The sequence below is a fragment of the Oncorhynchus tshawytscha genome, linkage group LG03 (genome assembly GCF_018296145.1).
Source record: "Oncorhynchus tshawytscha isolate Ot180627B linkage group LG03, Otsh_v2.0, whole genome shotgun sequence".
In the NCBI taxonomy this organism is placed as follows: domain Eukaryota; kingdom Metazoa; phylum Chordata; class Actinopteri; order Salmoniformes; family Salmonidae; genus Oncorhynchus; species Oncorhynchus tshawytscha.
The window spans coordinates 25,310,883-25,330,141 of NC_056431.1; the positions used below are offsets into that span (position 1 = coordinate 25,310,883).

At 48.6% G+C, this 19,259-nt stretch overlaps 1 protein-coding gene across 1 annotated transcript in view; it reads left to right on the forward strand.

Annotated features, from left to right (window-relative positions):
* The window catches only part of LOC112246612 (forkhead box protein O3-like), a 40,741-nt gene extending 21,690 nt beyond the window's left edge, over positions 1 to 19,051 (forward strand). Inside the window, exon 2 of the mRNA XM_024415048.2 lies at positions 16,191 to 19,051. Coding sequence (XP_024270816.1) covers positions 16,191 to 17,903 — 1,713 coding nt within the window. The 3' untranslated portion in view covers positions 17,904 to 19,051. The remainder of the gene's footprint in view (positions 1 to 16,190) is intronic.
* The last annotated feature ends 208 nt before the right edge of the window (positions 19,052 to 19,259 follow it).

Consider the following 19,259-nt stretch of genomic DNA (forward strand, 5'->3'; position numbering starts at 1 on the left):
CGGTATGACAGACAATGCTACTTGAGTCTATTGAGACACGCCCCATGCGTAGAGGTAAGACGCTCAGTCATGTTGCTAACCTAACCTCTCCTTAGCTGTGTCCTGAGGCAGTGAGAGTATGGTAAAGGTCACTGCTTGTTCCGTGTTGTCCTCCTTTCCCTTGTTCTCTCCATCGCCTTGCAGAGGACAGGGAAGAAGGGATAGATAGGTCAGGGTTGGCATATGGATCCATGATCTTTTGTCATTTGGGAGAGGATTCAGGAGAGAGAGAGAGAGAGAACAGACGTGTGTGTGTGTGTGTGTGTGTGTGTGTGTGTGTGTGTGTGTGTGTGTGAGATAGAGCGCAGACGGAGAGACAGAGAAGGAGAGGGAGATGAGGATGAGTGGATTAGAGCTTCCAAGCAGGACTGGAAGCCAGACTTGGCTGCACTTCAGCTACTCTGCGCACTTCAGCTCAAGTGTGCGTCCATTAGTGCACTCCCACTGCACTCAGAAATGCATACAGTCAGACACACACACAGTTTTGTATTGCTATCCTTGTGGGGACCAAAGAATTGCTTCCCATCTAAAATCCTATTTTCCCTAACCCTAAATCTAACCATAACCCTAACCTTAACCCTATGTCTAACCTTAACCCCAAACCCCTAACCGTAAACCTAACCGTAACCCCTAAACCTAATTTGAACCCTAACCGGCATAATGTCCCCACTTGTCTGAATTTTCCTTGTTTTACTATCCTTATGAGGACTTCTGGTACCCACAAGGATAGTTAAGCAAACACTCATACACACATACACACACACAAGCACACATCCACAAAATCACATATTCACTGTAAAATTCACACAGTATATAGCCTACTTTCGTGCAAATAAAAAAACCACAGGCACACAAAGACCCGTCTTCCCTACACATATACCTCATTTCACTCAAGTTCTACTCTGGTCTAGACTCACTGGTCTAGACTCAGTCACTGTAAAACACACACACACACACACACACACACACACACACACACACACACACACACACACAACCTCTCTTATCCCACCAGATTGCTCAGTGCTTCCTGACAAAATAAATAATTAAATGAGAGCAATAACAGCTTCCGAAAAAAGATCCCTCAATTAGAACAGAATGGGTGAATGGGGTGAGGCGGGGGCTGTGTGTGTGGGGGAGTGGTATTTCGGGAACTCAGACACACACTATTACATAAGGGAGACCGTGACCCAAGAAGGTTTTATGCAGTTGTGCGACGTTAATTTGTCCCCCCCTTAGCAATCAGCTTAGCAAAAGTATTTTCTAAAATCCTTACAAGTGATCCATGCAGACGGACCAACTGGGGAGGCAAATAAATCAGTGGTGTAGAAGAGAGGTGTGTGTGTGTGTGTGTGTGTGTGTCTGAATGTTATGAATGTACGTTTGTCATAAGGGAGAGGTTGTTGGGTTGAGTTACTCGTGTGTGTGTGTGTGTCGATCGGGAGAGCAGGCTAGGATGGTGGCTGGTGGGATGAACTCGTAGGTGGGAAGGTGGGACTTAGAAGGCCTGAGTGACACGCTGACAAGAGAATGGGGAAAGGGGGGTGATCAGATGCCGGCACTCTCGGGCAAGAGAGGGGAAGTGAGGAGGGGATTGACAGCTGAAACATGGTTGAGAGCTTGCAGTGTTGACAGATGTGTGTGTGTATGTTTGGAGGCGAGTGTGTGCAGTCTCAATGCGATTGCCTGTCTTTTGTACATGAGGCGTCTAGGCTGCTTCATCTAGCCACCTTTTCACACTCCGTCGCTAGCCACTCTTATCATTCCATCTTTGTCTCAGTCATCCCTCAAATACACTGTTCAGTCTTGTAGCCTACTTGCCGAAACTCTCTGTCCTCTATCCACCCAGCCCCATTTGCACCTGTGCAGTCACGTGGTTCCCCAAGCAGCGAGTGGGCGTACATGCGTCTCATTTTCTGTCTGCATGTCATCTGAGGCTTGAGTCTGTTTCAGAACGCTATTGGCATCAGGCCAGATTGCATCACTTAGCCTCACTATGCTCCCGTGTTAGCGGGGCTAATGCTGGGCTACTCTAGGCAGCTCTGTGCCGGTCTCACAAATGTTTCATAGGGACAAATGCAGCATCTCATCATCTGTTTGGGTGTTAAAATGCTAACACTACCACCAACAGATGTACGCTAAGAAATTATTCAACCTGCTAACCAAGCAAGCCACCATTGCATGGGGGACCATTGGTGCCGTGCTTGTATGAATCCCGGGTAGTGTTCCATATGACATGCAACGGAAAATGTTTCTAAACATTTTGCAACAGAAAATGTAAATGAGTGTTTCTTGTTGTAGAACTCCATGTAGTCCTTACCTGTTTCAGTCTATTTTCTTCCTTTTGGTACCTAATGAACACGACCCAACTATGTAGAAGGATACAGGCAAATGTTTACCATTATCCTAGTAAATGTCATCCATGTTGTTTTCAACATTTAGCGTCGGGCATCTCTGCACTGGGCATAGCCCCAGAGCGAAGGAAGGAGAACATTGGGAAAATAGTTGAGGAATGAAAGAGTGCGTAGTAGAGACGTGTGTGTGTGTGTGTGTGTGTGTGTGTGTGCATGTGTGTCCGTGTGTCGGTCTGTGTCTACGCATGTGTCTGAAGACATAGAGCAGTAGCTACGTAGCGCCGTGGACCAGAGTGCAGGCAAGTGACACTGATGGAGAGAGGGATAGAGAGGAAATGAACGCGAAGGCTACAGGGTTGGAGAACATGGGGAGATTGGAACGAGGGAAGAAAAAAAATGACGTGCAAGCAATCAGGAGAAAGTGGGAGCGATAGATTTGGAGCAAGGGAGAGATTCAAAGAGATAATGAAGATGAAGTGAATGAACGGTGTGAACGAGGAGGAAAGAGATGTGGAGAGAGTGAATAAGAGACTGGGGAAGGGAGGGTGGAGGGGGAGAGAGAGAGTGACAGAGGAGATAAGGGGGGGGCTGAGTCTCTGCTTTTACGGTGGGGTGATTACGTGACTGAGAGGAGAGTGCAGCGCCATGTATAATGCTCTCAAGACGGACATTAAGACGTGCTGCCCGACTCAGTCTCTCTCTGCCTTCTTTCTCTCCTGCGTTCCGTTCCTTCTCTAACTCTCTCCGTCTCTGCTAATGATCCACGCGTCTTGCCACACAGCCGGGCTGAGTGATACCCACTGACAGTACCACTCAGGTGGAAACTCTGCAGGCCTCTTCTCGGAGAAGCGGCGACACACACACACACACACACACACACACACACACACACACACACACACACACACACACACACACACACACACACACACACACACACACACACACACACACACACACACACACACACACACACACACACACACACACACACACACACACACACACACACACACATACATACAAGCACATTCAACAGTACTAATAGACATAATGGTGCTTTCATCCCTCTGTAGAGGAGGCAATACAATATATATCCTGTATGCCTTATAGCGACCCGTGTATGACTGTAGTCTGACTCTATAATCCCCATTGGCCTATGCGGCCACCCCGCCACACTCCCCTACACAGCCCCGTATGCCCTCGGGCAGTACGAACCCATACATCCTACTACATCCCCTTACAACCCTGCACAGCCCCATACATATGTCTCAGTGCAGCATAAGCCCATACAGCCCTGTACACCTCCTGTGAACCAGGTCTCATTTTCCTGCCCTAATCCGGCCTGCCTTGTGCAATCCCATACATCTTTACCCAGACCCATAGATAGACCGTACGTCCCTACCCAGACCCTTAAATAGACCGTACGTCCCCATGCAGCATGACCCCATTCATCCGTACAGTCTCATACAGCCCCATACAATCTGACATAGACCTATACGCCCCTTATGAACCAGGTCTCATTTCCTCGCTCGAACTGTAATCCGGTAGGCCCGCCCAGCCATAACTGCTGCCGAGAGGGAGAGGTTAGGTCAAGAATTAGGTCATAGGCCCAATAGGAGCCCACTCCTCCAATTAGCGAGTGGATTAAGCAGGGGAGTGTGTGCATCTGCGTCAGCACGCTGGCAGCTCCAGCCGCTCCTAATCCAGACATGGCCTCTATGGTAACAGAGGGTCCTGGGAAGACGAAGTAACCCACATTTCTCATTCTTCTGCTCACTAATCCCCTCTCGACTTCACAAACAAAAAAGGTGATACATTCAGGTGCTGCCGATTGTGTCTCGTACACTTTGAGTTGAGGAGAATGCTAGGGTGAGTTAAGGTTCCAATAGTAGTTGAAGTGGTCCTACTTTCAAAACGTTCCTGCACGGTTCACAGTCAATAAGTAGCCTCGAAAATCCACTGAATTTAAATGTTTTCACTTTTGCTTTACCTTTTCCATTTATTTTGTCTCCTCTCAATGAATCGGGGATTGTGCATAAACTTCTCAGCGACTCGTGCAACCCGTGTCTTCAATGTGGGGGTATATCCCAAATCTATTACCCATTTGGTTTTACGAATCCAATCAACAAGGCCGAAATAGTGCATTGGTTTTCTACTGAGAGACTCTCTTGAAGTAACACTGCATCACTTTCAGATACTCTCGGGCTACTACTGTCTGGCCTGTGTGGTTTTCTTTACAGCCCTACAGCTGATACATTCTATATGAAACATTTCTATGTTTACATTCTATATGAGGCATTTCTATGTAAGGGTTTTGGAGACAACATTCAGACTACTGCAGTTGCATTTAAAAAAAATAAATGTACCCCTTTTCCGTGGTATTCAATTGTTAGTAGTTACTATCTTGTCTCATCGCTACAACTCCCGGCTTGGGAGAGACGAAGGTCGAAAGCCACACGTCCTTCGAAACACAACCCAACCAAGCCGCACTGCTTCTTAACACAGCGCACATCCAACGCGGAAGCGCGCACTGCGCCCTGCCCGCCACAGGAGTCGCTAGAGCGCGATGAGACAAGGATATCCCTACTGGCCTCACACGGACAACGCTAGGCCAATTGTGCGTCACCCCACAGACCTCCCGGTCGCGGCCGGCTGCGACAGAGCCTGAGCGCAAACCCAGAGTCTCTGGTGGCACAGCTGCGATGCAGTGCCCTAGCCCACTGCGCCACCCGGGAGGCCCAGACTATTGCAGTTTTAATGTTGGTAGGTTATTTATACGTTTGCCTGCATGTACAGTATGTTCATTTTGACATGAACGCTGTGTGCATTCATTAAAGCATAAGTGTGTAGTTTGTTGTAGTGCCCTTAAATAGCCCTAGAACTGAAACTTCAGTGTACAGTATAGCTCTGAGGGGTTGTGTGGGTAAGAGGGTTATCAGTCAGCACGCACCAACAGGGAGAGCGCAAAGTAGATGGATGAGAGAGCGGTGGAGAGACATAGATGGAGAGACAGAGAAAGGAAGGAAACAGGGAGAGACAGAGAGAGGAAGGAAACAGGGAGAGACAGAGAATGAGAAATAGAGAGGGAGAAAGAAAGATTGAGGGAACAAGAAGAGGAATAGTGGGGATAGTCGTAAATGAAGTTTTCAGGAGCCTCTTAAAAGGTCACGGCATGTCTCTACATCCCCCCATCGCTATCTATCCCGCCATCAGCCCCCCCCATCTGTGTCCATTAGCCATTCATGAACCCACTCATAGCCACTCATTAGGGAGGGAAGGGGTTTGAAGCGATTGCATTCAGAGGAGAGGAGTCTGTGACCGGAGCATACTGATTAATATTTCAGCGTCTCCCGTCGAGGAGCTGAGAGCAAGTTTTTCCCCGCTTATGTTGTAGAGTAGTGCGTTTCTCTCTTTCTCTCTCTCTCTCTCTCTCTCTCTCTCTCTCTCTCTCTCTCTCTCTCTCTCTCTGTGGTTGGCTGCTCTCCCATTCTCTCTCCCACGCGAGTAAGAGATTGAGAGAACGACCCCCCCACTCTTGTTTTCCTCTCATACACTCACAGACAAATGTACAGACACACACCACCAGACCCTAACTCAAACTGACTTAATTGGGCTCTTTTTGTTTCGGGAAATGGAGGCAGAAGGCAGAGGAGGAGGGGTGAAATCCCTCCCATTCCACTTTTCCTCCTAACTCAGAGGGGTATCTCTCCTTCTCTCATTAGTCTAGACAGTGAGACAAGTTACCCCAGCGGACAGGGTGTTCTGTGCCCTTCACCACCGCCACCCCCCATTGAGAATCAAACTAGGCAATAAAGCTCCTCATTCATACAGTAGGTTGGCACTTCCAATCTTGAGGGTCAAGCAACCATAGAACTAGAATCCATTTCATTGCCATGGAAGCAACATGGTTCATACATTTTCCAATACGAAAGGCACTCTTACTGTATGTGTATGCACTTCAGTGTAAAAGGCAAGGTACCTTGACCTATGAACTCAGCATTATCACTTCGCTATATCACTCTCTGTACTCCGTTTAAGCAATCTCGGAGACCTCTCTTGAGGGATGAGTAAGTCCTGAATGAGCACTCTCTTACTCTATAGTATGTGCTTTTGTTTTTGTGAAGGAATGCTGCTATAGTATGTTTCCTTGAGTATGTTGTGTGGTAGGTTCCCATTGAGCCGTTGTACTGTATGGTTGGATATGCAGCTTAGCTGTATGTGAAGTTGAAATCATTCATTGTTTGTTCATTCTCATGGACTGAATTTCCAGGAAGTGGATGGAATGGGCTCACTGGACATTTCCTTTCGTGGGATAGCCGGAGGCAAAGTTCATTCATGTTCATGAGTTGCGTTGGGTGATTGGTTGAGCCTTCTTGGGTGTGTGATGTCACACAGATGCGCTGCAGAGCTGTCTGTTTAGCTTGGTCGCCGGCCTAAGCAGTAAGCACTGAATGACTTGGGAAACCCAACTTCATTAATTGTGAAATAAATTTAAGACTCACCCATCTATTTTAGTTTCACTGTCTTGTCATTCACAAAAACGAGTCCACTAATTGTTATTTTTACCTTTACACAAACTGTCTGCTGCTTGATATGAGCAAGTTGACCCAAATCTATCAAAGAATAGGAAATCCACGATTAGTTGGTGAGCTAGCTACATTTCAGTAATTTCGCTATCCTCCTAAATGCAGTGGTCAGTGGATAAACTAACTATGAGATTAACAAATTTAGGTGAAAACGAACTAGTAGCCAGTTGTTGTCCATGGTGGAAGCATATCTAACCAGCTGTCTCCTGAAGCCTATGTGACCTGTCTATGTGCCCGGTGAACTCCCGAGTCTGGACGCAGTCTAGCTAATGTTAGCTAGTTTCATAAGAAAACGGCTGAGGTGACTAGCTAACGAGCCCTCCTCGGCGGCAATGTTTTTGGGGTGTGGGAATATTAGATATAACGGTCAGTGAAGTTCGTGGTTACTACTGGTTTTAGATTCGAGGGGAGAGACATTGGCCGTCATTATTTTGTGTTTCGGTATGGGCTCGGAGTGATGTCACACAGAAGGCTCAACCAATCACCTGGCGGCTGTCACTGGATGGCCATATTGGCTCAAAGAGACGGCGGTAACAATTCGTTTACATAAAGGAATGTCTCAAGATGGCTCCATGGTTAACAAACGCCGCCATAGTTAAGATCCCCCAACGTTCTCCATTCACACCAAAATTCAAGACCCTCTTTGATTCTCTTTTGTTCTCTTTTCCCTCGTTCCCTCTGTAGCTGCCTTTTCTTGACCTAAGATTCCACAAATACACTTACCTTTTTCAATGTCATGTGTAGGCGTACATCATAGGTGGGTGTAGCTTTCTGCATCTCTGAATAAGTGTGTATAGCATGTGGTGTATATTGTTGAGGAGCAGTGGTTGGTGTGCTGCACAGGGCGTTTAATGAAGTTCCCCAACACCTCTCCCCTATTAGATGGGTGCCCTCTACCTCTCTCCCCCCCCCACCTCTCTCCTTAGCTGCCTTTCCCTCGGGGGATAGTTGGCAGGGAGCAGGCCGGCTGCTATGGCAACAAGGAGCCTCCCTCTCCCACAGGTCTCCTTAGCAACTAGTAGCTTGGCATTGCGGTAATGAGCGTGCCCACTGTGCCAGGCTCTTTGTGAGTGTGTGTGTGTGTGTGTGTGTGAGTGAGAGAGAGAGAGCGAGAGAGAGAGAGAGAGAGAGAGTGTGTGTGCGAGGCCTATGTGTCTACATGTACATGTGAGAAGATGAACGTGTGAGGGAGAAGCTGTGTGTTAATGCGTGACTGATGCATGTGATATACGTGTAGACATGCCTGAGTTTCGGTCTTCACATCATCTGCACCTCACAAGTCATGATGGATACCCTACTGTGTGTGCGTGTGTGCGTGCCTGCCTGCTTAAGATGCATCCGTGCATGTCTGCGTGCGTGTCTTTCTGAATCTTTGGACGCTTCCATCTGATTGCGATGATCATTAGTCTCTGCGCTATGAAATTGCAAGCAATTAAAAGGGGACTATTCTATGAATTTTGCATACCATAAGGCAACCGCTGCCGAATGAGTTCCCTGCTCTGCTGATATGAAATGAAACCCCGAGAAATGATGTTTATTAAAGTCTGATCAGAGGTGTGTGCTGACCTTTAGAATGCGGGAAATTAGATTGTTATTATTATGAAGGAGATTATGTTGTAGAGTGAGAGGAGGAGAGAATCGCATCGGCATTGATTCCATTGTTGCATCATCTGTTTCTTTGTGGCAGAGGGTGGTTTCAATATAATCAAATCCACACTCCGCCTGTGGGCCGTTAAAAGACCTGACTCAAGCACACACAAGACAAGCACACACACACACACACACACACACACACAGTACACACACACACACACACACACACACACACACACACACACACACACACACACACACACACACACACACACACACACACACACACACATATACAAACAAAAAGCTGTAAAAGTCTCTCTCCAGAAACGTGCATGACAACATGATGGCAGGCCCTGTGGAAAATGTGCGTCTGATGGATCCCCAGACTTTAGTCGAAGTGTGAGCTGTGAGCAGGCCCCACAGGTGGCCCAACCACTACACCTGTTTTGTGAACCCTCACAGGGGAAAGCGAAGCCAAACTCCCATAGCCCCTGTGGAAAACCATACCCTCTTGCACGTGCCCACCTTGTGCCCTCCCTGGCTCAGGTCTTACCCACGTTTGGCGTGGGCGTCAGACGTAATTACGAGCCCAGGCGGAGGCTTTTGTTGCGTGGGTGTCATAGATGTCGTGTCCCCCTCACGCCGACCAACTGGAAAGCCACCAAGACCGCCCTGGCATGCCGTGGTGGATTTTCCGATCCCCTATCCTGGTCTCAGATGGTCTGCTAATCTGTTAGCGGCTATTTTTAGCTCGTGCAGCCCTTGATCCACAGTTCCACACCCGACCGCTAACCATCCCCCTTGGTGCTTATAGAAGTATACAGGCAGTGATTTGCCAGGGACTGGCTGCAATTAGAACACAGCCAAGCAGGAATCCCCCATCAATTCCATTACACCATCTCCCCACAGACTTGCTGACTGTGGGCATCATGGCACATGGCAGCTCAAACTCTCAATTGACTTTCCCTCTTTCCCCTTTGGAATGGTACTGAGGGGTGTGTGGGATGATATTTCAATTCTGAAATTAATTTGCATTGTCGTAAGAGGGGGAACATGCCTTAGTAAGGCTCTAATGGCAAAGGTTCTCCAGGCTATGTCTTAGGTACAGATAGTAGCCAATGGTCTGCAATGTAGCTCAGCCTGGTTCCTAGCCTAGGTTTCTGACAGGGCTTGCCGTGACTACACAACTAGACCTACTTGATAGTTCCGTGACTATGGACATACATAGGACCATGGCAATGAGGATGGCATTATACATGACAACTTTTTTTGTCATTCAGCCGACGATCTTCTCCAGAGCGACTTATTGGAGCAATTAGGGTTAAGTGCCTTGCTCAAGGGCACATCACCAGAGTTTTCACCTAGGCCTTTCGGTTACTGGCCCAACGCTCTTAACCCTAAGGCTACCAGCCGCCCCTGTGGCATGTGGCGGCTAAGTTAGTTTTTCAACTCCTAGTAAGAGGTCTTCGTTTTTTGAATCGTTCCAATTTGGGCGCAGTCCAGAAATCAGGCTCGTCCATCTGCCCATCTGTCTCTCCTTAAAGTAGGCTCTCCTCCTCTAAAGGGATTTGAATTATCGCCTGACTTTGGGCTTCCTTCACAGGCAACAAGATCTGTGTTCCTGTCTGTACCTGTGCCACTTGGGATAGCGTGCTGTATCTGCTTTGTTCCGTATAGAGCCATATTTTATCTACCATTAGGCCCTTCAGTCCCCTTGAAGCCCTCCCATCCCTCCACTCCACCCCACCCCTGCAGACAGAGAAGGCTGAATGCACCAACCCCCCGATTCCCATTAATCTATGCGCCTCTAAATTCTTTATTTCCCTTCAAAGGGGGACAAGCCGAGCTGTGACATCAATCACGGGAAGCGAATATTTAGCCAGTGCTAATTTCCATCAATAGCCTGGAGACAGGCTTAGCTGACAAAACTCATTCCTTTGCCTGAACAAAACTGCTTGTGTTTGAGCCTCCACCCCACCCCCTTCTGCAGAGGCACAAACAGCCATCACAATAAACACAGCCAGAGCCTCTCCTGGTCCCCCTTGATTTGTGCTTATCTAATGAATGGTGTGCTATGAAGAGATACCCATAGACAGCAGAGGAGCATAATGGCTGCTTTCTGTATGAAATGGGATTGATAAACACCGAATGAGTACATGGCGAATGGCGGTAAACAGCTTCCAGACAGACGCTCGTCTTTGCAAAACGAACATGCCAGTCATCCAACCCTTTTAAGTTATTTGAACCGGGTGAGTGGTTTCTTTTGGCGTTCCCATGCGAGCCCTCTTGTCTTTGGGCTCGTCACTCGGTTCTATTTGAATGAGTACACCCTCTCTCCACAAGACGGGCCCTGTACAGTTTGACCTGTTTCTTCTATCCCCTCTTGTGAGTATGTGGGGGGTAGAGGGGCCCCATTTTGAGGGCAGCCCATTGTGTGGCTCGGAGGGTTCTCACACACTGGGCTCCATACTATACCTCCACATTCCCACCCCCTTACCCCCCTCTATCCCAGCTGCCCGCCTTGCCAGTCAAGCCAACCCAGACGGTCTATGTCCCCACCACCCCGCTCACCACAGTCTTAATGGCAGATTGCTACCCTGGGAGTGGCGGCACAGGGGACACACATTGACATTGCGCCAGGCTGGGCAACTGGGCGCGGTCACCCTACTCACACTAACTCACACGGGGGTACCCTCGAGCAAGAGCATTGGAAAGGGAGCCATAATCACCTTCACAAGGATAGTCCAATAGAATATCTTCCTACAGACAGGCAGACCTTGATGTGTCTAAAGCCAAGCCTTAGCATTGAAGGCTATTAAGTTGAATCGATTCTCCAAGTTGAACTGCCTACTCCAGATTGCAAAAATCAAACTCAGTGGGTGTGTGGGGGGAGGACTGAGCAGGAATCAATGTGAATGGCCAGAACGCTGAGGGGCAAATTAAAGGATTTGAAAGAGAATTATTTACCATGACCAGGGCCCGTTTTGTTTTTGTTCATTCTCGGAACATGAACAAAAGCTTGGTCGATCCAAAACAGGAAGTCTTGTAGTCTCTATTGGATTGACTTTGAACAAGTACCCCAGTCTTGGAAAAAGGAAAAATCCCTTTCTGCTGCTCTGAGGCCACCTGTGTCGGAAAGAGAGTGAACGTGTCCGATTTGAGCGGGTTAATGGGTCTTAAACTTAATCTGCGGGCAAAGAGGCTGTGGTAGAGTGGCTTGGTACAGAGCGAATGAAGAAGACGTAAGTCAGGTATCAGGATCGTGGGCTCTAATGAGAGTTGATCTCAAGCCGATTGTCTCTCTGGGGCCATCGGAGTGCCACACTATAGAAATAGAATTACTAGAAAGGGCAATTCCCATTCAAGTCAATGTTACTTATATGAAGGGTGAACCGGCTGCCATATTGAATGTAGCCATGAGTGTTCTGTGAACTTGATGTGGTCTGAGGGACTTTACCATTCTAGTCATTATATTTATATGTGCTACACAGTCTTCCACGGGCTACAATTGTTCTATAAATCGGACAGATGCCCTTTTCACAAATAACAGTGCAAGGCTACTGAAAACCCGTTGTTGTTGTTTAAAAACCCACTGTGATATGTACATTTCCATTGAAGTTTGATTTGACAACTTTTGATATACAGCAAGTCTGTTTACTTAAGTCGGATGGGATCAGTCAATACATTTGTGTCTTAGCTTTCTATTTCACCTTATTATTTTGGCCTTCCACAATATGTATTGTATCAATGGGCCTGATTTCAATAGGAGATCGCTGCCGGACCAAGGGTTGGAATGTGTGTTCCGTGTCATTGTGTGTTTTTGTGTGCTTCCCTTCATTTGTCTGGTCCTGAAAGCCAGGGGGCTGAAGAAACATTTTATGAATATTTAATAGAGAATAATGTTTTCAATTTTATTCTGTTGTAAGCCTGTGGGGAGAAGTATGGAAAAAACCACCCTCAAGGACAAACTCAGAGTGAGGCATTCCGCTTAGCTCTGTCAGATAGGAAATTGAAAGGGTGGTTGTATTTACATGGCCTTGTAGATCATGGCCTTTCTTCTCATTGTCTTACATGGACAGGTTGCTTAACAAAGGAATCTCCGTAGTCTGCCCCCTCATCCTCCGCCTCCCATTGGATCATACCGTATCCGGACTGCCCGCGGTGCACACGATGACCTGACAGTGGACGGTGTGAGACGCCCAGCTGGGAGTGCCCCTGAATCAACTCCAGGATTAGCTCGGGATTGTCTGGGATTACTCAGGATGGAGCGGGATTAGCACCGGCTGCCTGCGACTGCCTGTTTTAGGGGCGTGAGTGAGTGGGGCATGGGCCAGCCATATTCCCCTGACTCAGGCCGAGATTGGGCGAGAGGCCAGGGCTAGGCTACACCAACACAGGGAGGGACACCTGTAACCTGGCAGGGCTATTCTCAGTCCCTAAACCCACACTCTAACAGGATGACTACTACTGAGAAACCCCGGGTTTGAAAACAAAACAGAAAGGCCGGCAGACAGGAAGCAAACAGCTAGCTGACTACGCCATCATGGCCAACTTACCCACGCAATGGCTGTGTCCCAAATGGCACCGCAGTCCCTATATAGTGTTCCACTTTTGAACAGAGCCCTATGGCCCCTGGTCAAAAGTAGTGCATTATATAGAGCATAGGGAGCCAGTTGGGACACAGCCAATCCCTTAAATCTCTCTTAAGCAGGTGGATTCAGGATTCATCAGATAAAGAGGGCATAGGGATGATGTTCAAATCCCTCTCCCAAGTCTATAGCGGGGGACTTTTTTTGATCCTACATGCTACGTTTGGAACAGATCAGAGATCATACGCGGTAGCGGCTTCAACCGGTCTGGTCCCATTGAAGGAGGTTCATTTTCATTTGGCCTTCAATCAACCTGTCATCTAACCTGATGGACAGCATTTGTCATGATCTGATAGGTAGGTAATGTTCTGGTGTGGGAGAGACAGGTATACCTTGTTTACACTAGCAAGCCGGACCGAACTTTGCTGAGCCAGGCTGTTTGAGCTGGCTGGGTATCCACCATAGTTGCTTGAACTGTGCCGAAAAGATCCATGTGAAAAGAAAATATGTGAGCCAACACAGTACAGTTCCGGTCGGCCCTGTAGTGTGAAAAGGGTAGTAGTCGGCGCAGGCACGTAGTCGCCCGCCCCTAACCGCCGACCGGGCATCCCCGACGGACTGGCATGGCCCAGATGCAAGAAACACTGCTTTGAGTTAGAGAGAGAGCTGCAGCATCAAACAACCATCTCCCCCCCCCGCTACCCTTACTCTGCCTCCCTGCTCTACCCACCACAATATCATCTACTCCCTCTCCTGCACGTTTACCAACAGTTGCCATGGTCACCAAATGCTCGAGGTGTCACAGCGAGACAACCGAAGGGAGGCATTCACAGATCACCTGCATTCAGTCAGTCGCCGCTTTTCAGTTGGTGCTCCACAATATGATTTGTGTGTACTCCGACTGTGCCATTCGCCCGTGAATACAAATGATGTGCGACACAATGGACGTTGTACCTCAATCTGAAACAATGGAATATAGTACTATAGTACCAATGTAAGGCTTCGCCACACTAGGTGCTTTGGTTTCATTTTGCCATTCAAGTTTCAGAATAACGCCTACAGCAAAAGCAGAACAGAACAACTATTGTCAATCAATATTTATCAGTGTTCACTTGGCCTTCTCTTGCCCTTGAAGAAAAAGTCTAATACACCTACAAATTGTTTTTGGAATGAGAAAGTGAATGAACAGAGTCATCTATTGAGAGTTTGTCACTGAATTTGAGTGTTCCAAAAAAGAAATGTGGGGAAAGAAATGGACAGAAAATGTGAAATCTTTCTCTCAGCGGTAAATAATGACTGCAGTATATTAACAAACACAGGAGACGTGGAGAGAGGGAGGAAATAGGATGAAAAGAAAGGAGAGAAGCAACAAGTTTGCAGACCGCTTAGAGAAGAGGAGGCTATAAAGATAGAGAGCGGTGATAAAAGAGAGAGAGAGAGAGGGGGAGAAGGTGGAGAGAAAGAGACGGTTATCGAGAGACGGAATGAGAATAAGGCGATAGAGAGAGTCTGTGTGGGTAGGAGGGGGTTGGTGGGCTCCATCCGTTATCCCTGGTAGCTCCTAGCTCAATCTCCCGATCCATCTCCACATGGTTGGTGCTGGGCCAGAGTGGCAGCCACATCAAACACAATCCCCAGCCAGGCACATCGAACCAGGGATTAGTTTTCATCTACCAGGCAGAGGAGAAGAAGTGGTGAGGAAAGAGACAGAGGGAAGGAGGGAAGGAGGGAAGGAGGGAGGAATACCCTCCACTTCACATGAGATAAAGTGGACGTAGTGTCTTCAGTTCAGACAATCTTTGGCACTCTCACCTGATAGATTGTACAAAGAGTCTGGCTCACTCCAGTTTAGACTACAGAGTGAAGAATATATTTTCACGAGTCCTACTGTTTGGTAAAGGCACAAGTAGCTAGTTTGTAGACGCCATGATGGTGAATAGGCAGGAGAGTTACAGAGAGACTGGGTCACTTTGTAGACTACTGAGGGGTATACCACGAAGCATGATCAATGAGTTAGCCAGCTAACCTAATAATTCTGAAAAAAACGTAAAACATTTTTTGAAAGATAACCTTGAAATGGACATGGTCTAAGTTGACTCAACAACCAGAAACACATATTTTAGTTTCGATGTCTTAATGACGCAGAAATGGGTAGTTATTATCGGGTTGCTTATCAAAGTTAGCTGGCTAACTCATTTACCCGGCTTTGTAGTATACCCCTGTGGACTACCTACCAGGCAATTGATTTATGGGCCCATTTTTTTCCAAAGTGATCTATCTGGATTTCGCCTATCGGATAGGATTAAATTGATAAAAACAGAATGGACTATTAATTGACTCTACGCATTTAATCATATCCGGTAGTTGAAATTCGGACAGATAACTTCAAGACAAACTGGGCCCTGGTGTCTACAGTTTAGAGGGCCGACAAGGTACTAGCAAGTCTTTTGTGGCCCCAGGATGGTGAGTGTAGAGCGGGTCTATAAGCATAAACACAAACTGTCTGGTACATATTGATCAGCGAAGCTCTTCTTGGAAGGGGAATCCACACACTCCCCAGTGGCATCAATGTGTGCGAGATAAACCTTTAAACAGTCATCAGTATGGAGCAGCAGGCTTGGGATCAGATTGGCAGGTTGCACGTCGTCAAAGTCGCTGGCACTCTAGTTTCCTCTCCGACAGACAGTTGTTTCATATGAAAAGGGGTCATATGCATACTTGATTCAGCTGATGTCTACAGATGAGGAGTTCTGGGACACGCACAAAGGTGGCCAGTACTCGTAGGCCTGAAAGTCACACGCTGTCCTCACCCAGAGCTAAAGTGCGACGTTAGGTGGCAGCGGTGTGATCCAGTGTGTTAAATGGTGAAAATGCTTACCGTACATAATATGATGAACAATGTAACGTGCACTCTAAATCAATCTCTTTCCTCTCTCTCCCCCTCTCTCGCTCTCTCTTGCCCCCCCTCTCTCTCTCTCTCCCCCCCTCTCTCTCTATATATATATCTCTATCTATGTCTGCAGAACTCCATCCGACACAACCTGTCCCTCCACACGCGCTTCATCCGGGTGCAGAACGAAGGCACGGGTAAGTCCTCCTGGTGGATGCTCAACCCTGAGGGGGGCAAGATGGGCAAGGCCCCTCGCCGGCGAACCGTCTCCATGGACAACAGCACCAAGTACCTGAAGAGCAAGGGCCGGGTCAGCCGCAAGAGGGTGGGCAGGCCGGGGATTGGTTCTGGGGCTCAAGTGGGGCTCCAGGCTTCCCCTGAGCAAGGTAGCCCACCGGGGAAGGTTCTCCCAGGCAACATAGGGGGAGCTGGGAGTGTGGAAGGAGAGTTTGACGCCTGGACGGAGCTCCACTCCCGGGCTAGTTCATCTACTTCGACCCTGAGCGGGCGCCTCTCGCCCATCCTGGCCGAGGTCGAGCTGGAGGAGTCAGAGGAAGGCGGGCTCTCCTGCTCGGCCTCGCCCCACCTCTACCCCTCCCCCTCATCCAGCGCCCGTTCCCCGGCCATGGGGGCCGCGGGAAGCCACTGTCCACCCGTGGAGCAATTGCCCCAGCTGGCTAATCTCACGGGGGCGATCAGCCTGGAGGAGAGGCTCCTGGAGGAAGGCTACCACCATCATCATCCTCACCCAGCGGCAGGCCACAAACTTCCCCCGGTCTATCATTACAACCCTGGGGTTAAAGGTCAGGGGTCGTACTGCGGCGCAGTCTACAGCCAGGCTGGGATGGGCATGCTGCACCACCACTCACCCATGCAGACCATCCAGGAGAATAAGCCTGCTAGCTTCGGCGGCACCATGCGGGCCTACTCAGGGACCAACGCCCTGCAGAGCCTGCTGACAGGAGGCCCCGGAGTTCCACAGCAGTACTGTGCCAAGGACATAATACTGGGCCAGGAGAGAGATGACCACCCCATGATGGGGCCCTCCACGAACGGAGTGAGCTCCACCCGTCACAGCCATCACTCCGGACACAACGGACATGCAGCACACAGTCACAATGGCAGCCACACAAACCACAACTCGGCTCACACCCACAACGGCCACAACGGTACTCAGAGTCGTAACCTCAACCCTGTGACCAACCACAACCACAACTCTCCTCATCTTGGCCACAACCTCAGTCAGAACCACAGCAACCACACAACGCACACACCGACTCAAGCCCCAGCCCCAGCCCTGGCCCCACGCATCAGCAGTGGCCACCTCCAGCCCTACAGCCACAAAGCCCCCTATCTTTACAGCCCCCCGTCCCACGCCCACCTCCCCGCTTCCACCACCCTACCACCCAACCCGGCCGGCATGCTGGGGATGCCTCAGGACTCCTGCCACCTGGCCACCGCCCCCCACCCCTCGCACCCCTGCCATAACACTTACCCCAGCCCCCAACACCAAGGAATGGGCAGTGGACTGTACCACCACCAACGGGGCATGGTGGGAGGTGGCACAGGAGGCAGCTACCATGGTAGCTCATACCACCAGCCTCACCCCCACGAGAGACTACCAGCTGATCTGGACCTGGATATCTTCCACGGGAGCTTGGACTGCGACGTGGAGTCCATCCTCCTCCACGATATCATGGACTCCGGAGAGGAAATGGACTTCAACTTTGACAGCTCTTTGGCCCAGGGGGTGGGGTTCGGGATGGGGATGGGCGTGGGGGTGGGCATGAGTGGACTGGCAGGTCCTCAGCAAGCCCACAACAACCAGAGCTGGGTGCCCGGCTGAGACGTTTCCCGGAGTGCTTCCGGGCAGGCCTCAGAAAAGACTCCACTACCCAGAGTGCTGCAGGCCAGCCCTCACCGCCCCTCAGATAGACAGACTCCACCCCCTCCCCACTAACATGTTGGGGAGCACTGTGCTTGACTGTGTCATTCCTGGACTGAAAACAGAGGAGGTGGGACAAACACTGTCACTCACTTCCCATACCTTTCTATGTTGTGTTATAAAAAGCCCCTGTCCCTCCCTGCCAGGACTCCCTCTGGATATTGTAGCTCATGTCACATTCGTTTTTCTCACATCAGCTGTATACTGTGATGACAATCTCAACTGTGTTGTTGCCCAACCTTGTTCCTTTCTCATCTACTATCATGAGACCTGAACTCACCAAGCACTTTAAAACAAGTGGGTCAGACTCCACAGCTCACTCACAAACAGACCTGGGTTCAAATACTATTCAAAATCCTTTCCATCACTTTATCTGGGCTTGATTGAGTTTGCCTGGTGCAATGGAACCAATAGAATTGTTGCAAAAGTGCAAACCCCGCCTATCTTGCGCTCCAGGCAGACTACAGCAAAAGCTGAACGGATTTTAAATATCTCAAATGGTATTTGGACCCAGGACTGCTCACGTAGAAGGCAAATTCATGCAGAGTTTGGCTGTTTGCAAGGCGGGTACGGTATTTGACATTTGCTGAACAAATAAAGAAAGTGCAAGAATCAGAATCTGTAGATACATTTGTGGCATAGATATATAATGGGGGTTGCTATGCTGCTATGTTTACTGCCAGTGGGAAGCAGGGAAAATGTCAGCAAAGATTTCTGATTGATTGCTTATTTGGTCTCTTTGTCGTTGGCTTGTATTAGTCAAATTATACATTTTGGGAAAGACTCTTACAACAACCTGTGCCTCCTCACTGACCTAATTGAAAACTATAATCTGGTGCTTTACTTGACTGTGCAAGTAAAAATGTATGTTATATTAGTCAGTTGCATTCTGTCATTATGTCAATTGATTTAATCTTTGGAATATTCAGAAGAGAAAATTTGAAATGGCGTATCACCTTGCCTCAACCAGGGTTTATTTTTTCTTTGTGGCGCCAGCTTTTTTTCTTTAGCTTTTTTCATTTTATTTTTTTGCCCCTCTCTCTCTCTCTCTCTCTCTCTCTCTCTCTCCCTCTCTCCTTTCTTTAACCTCTCTCTCTCTCCTTTCTTTAACCTCTCTCTCTCCTTTCTTTAACTCTCTCTCTCTCTCTCTCTCTCTCTCCTTTCTTTAACTCTTTAACTCTCTCTCTCCTTTCTTTAACCTCTCTCTCTCCTTTCTTTAATCTCTCTCTCTCCTTTCTTTAACATCTCTCTCTCCTT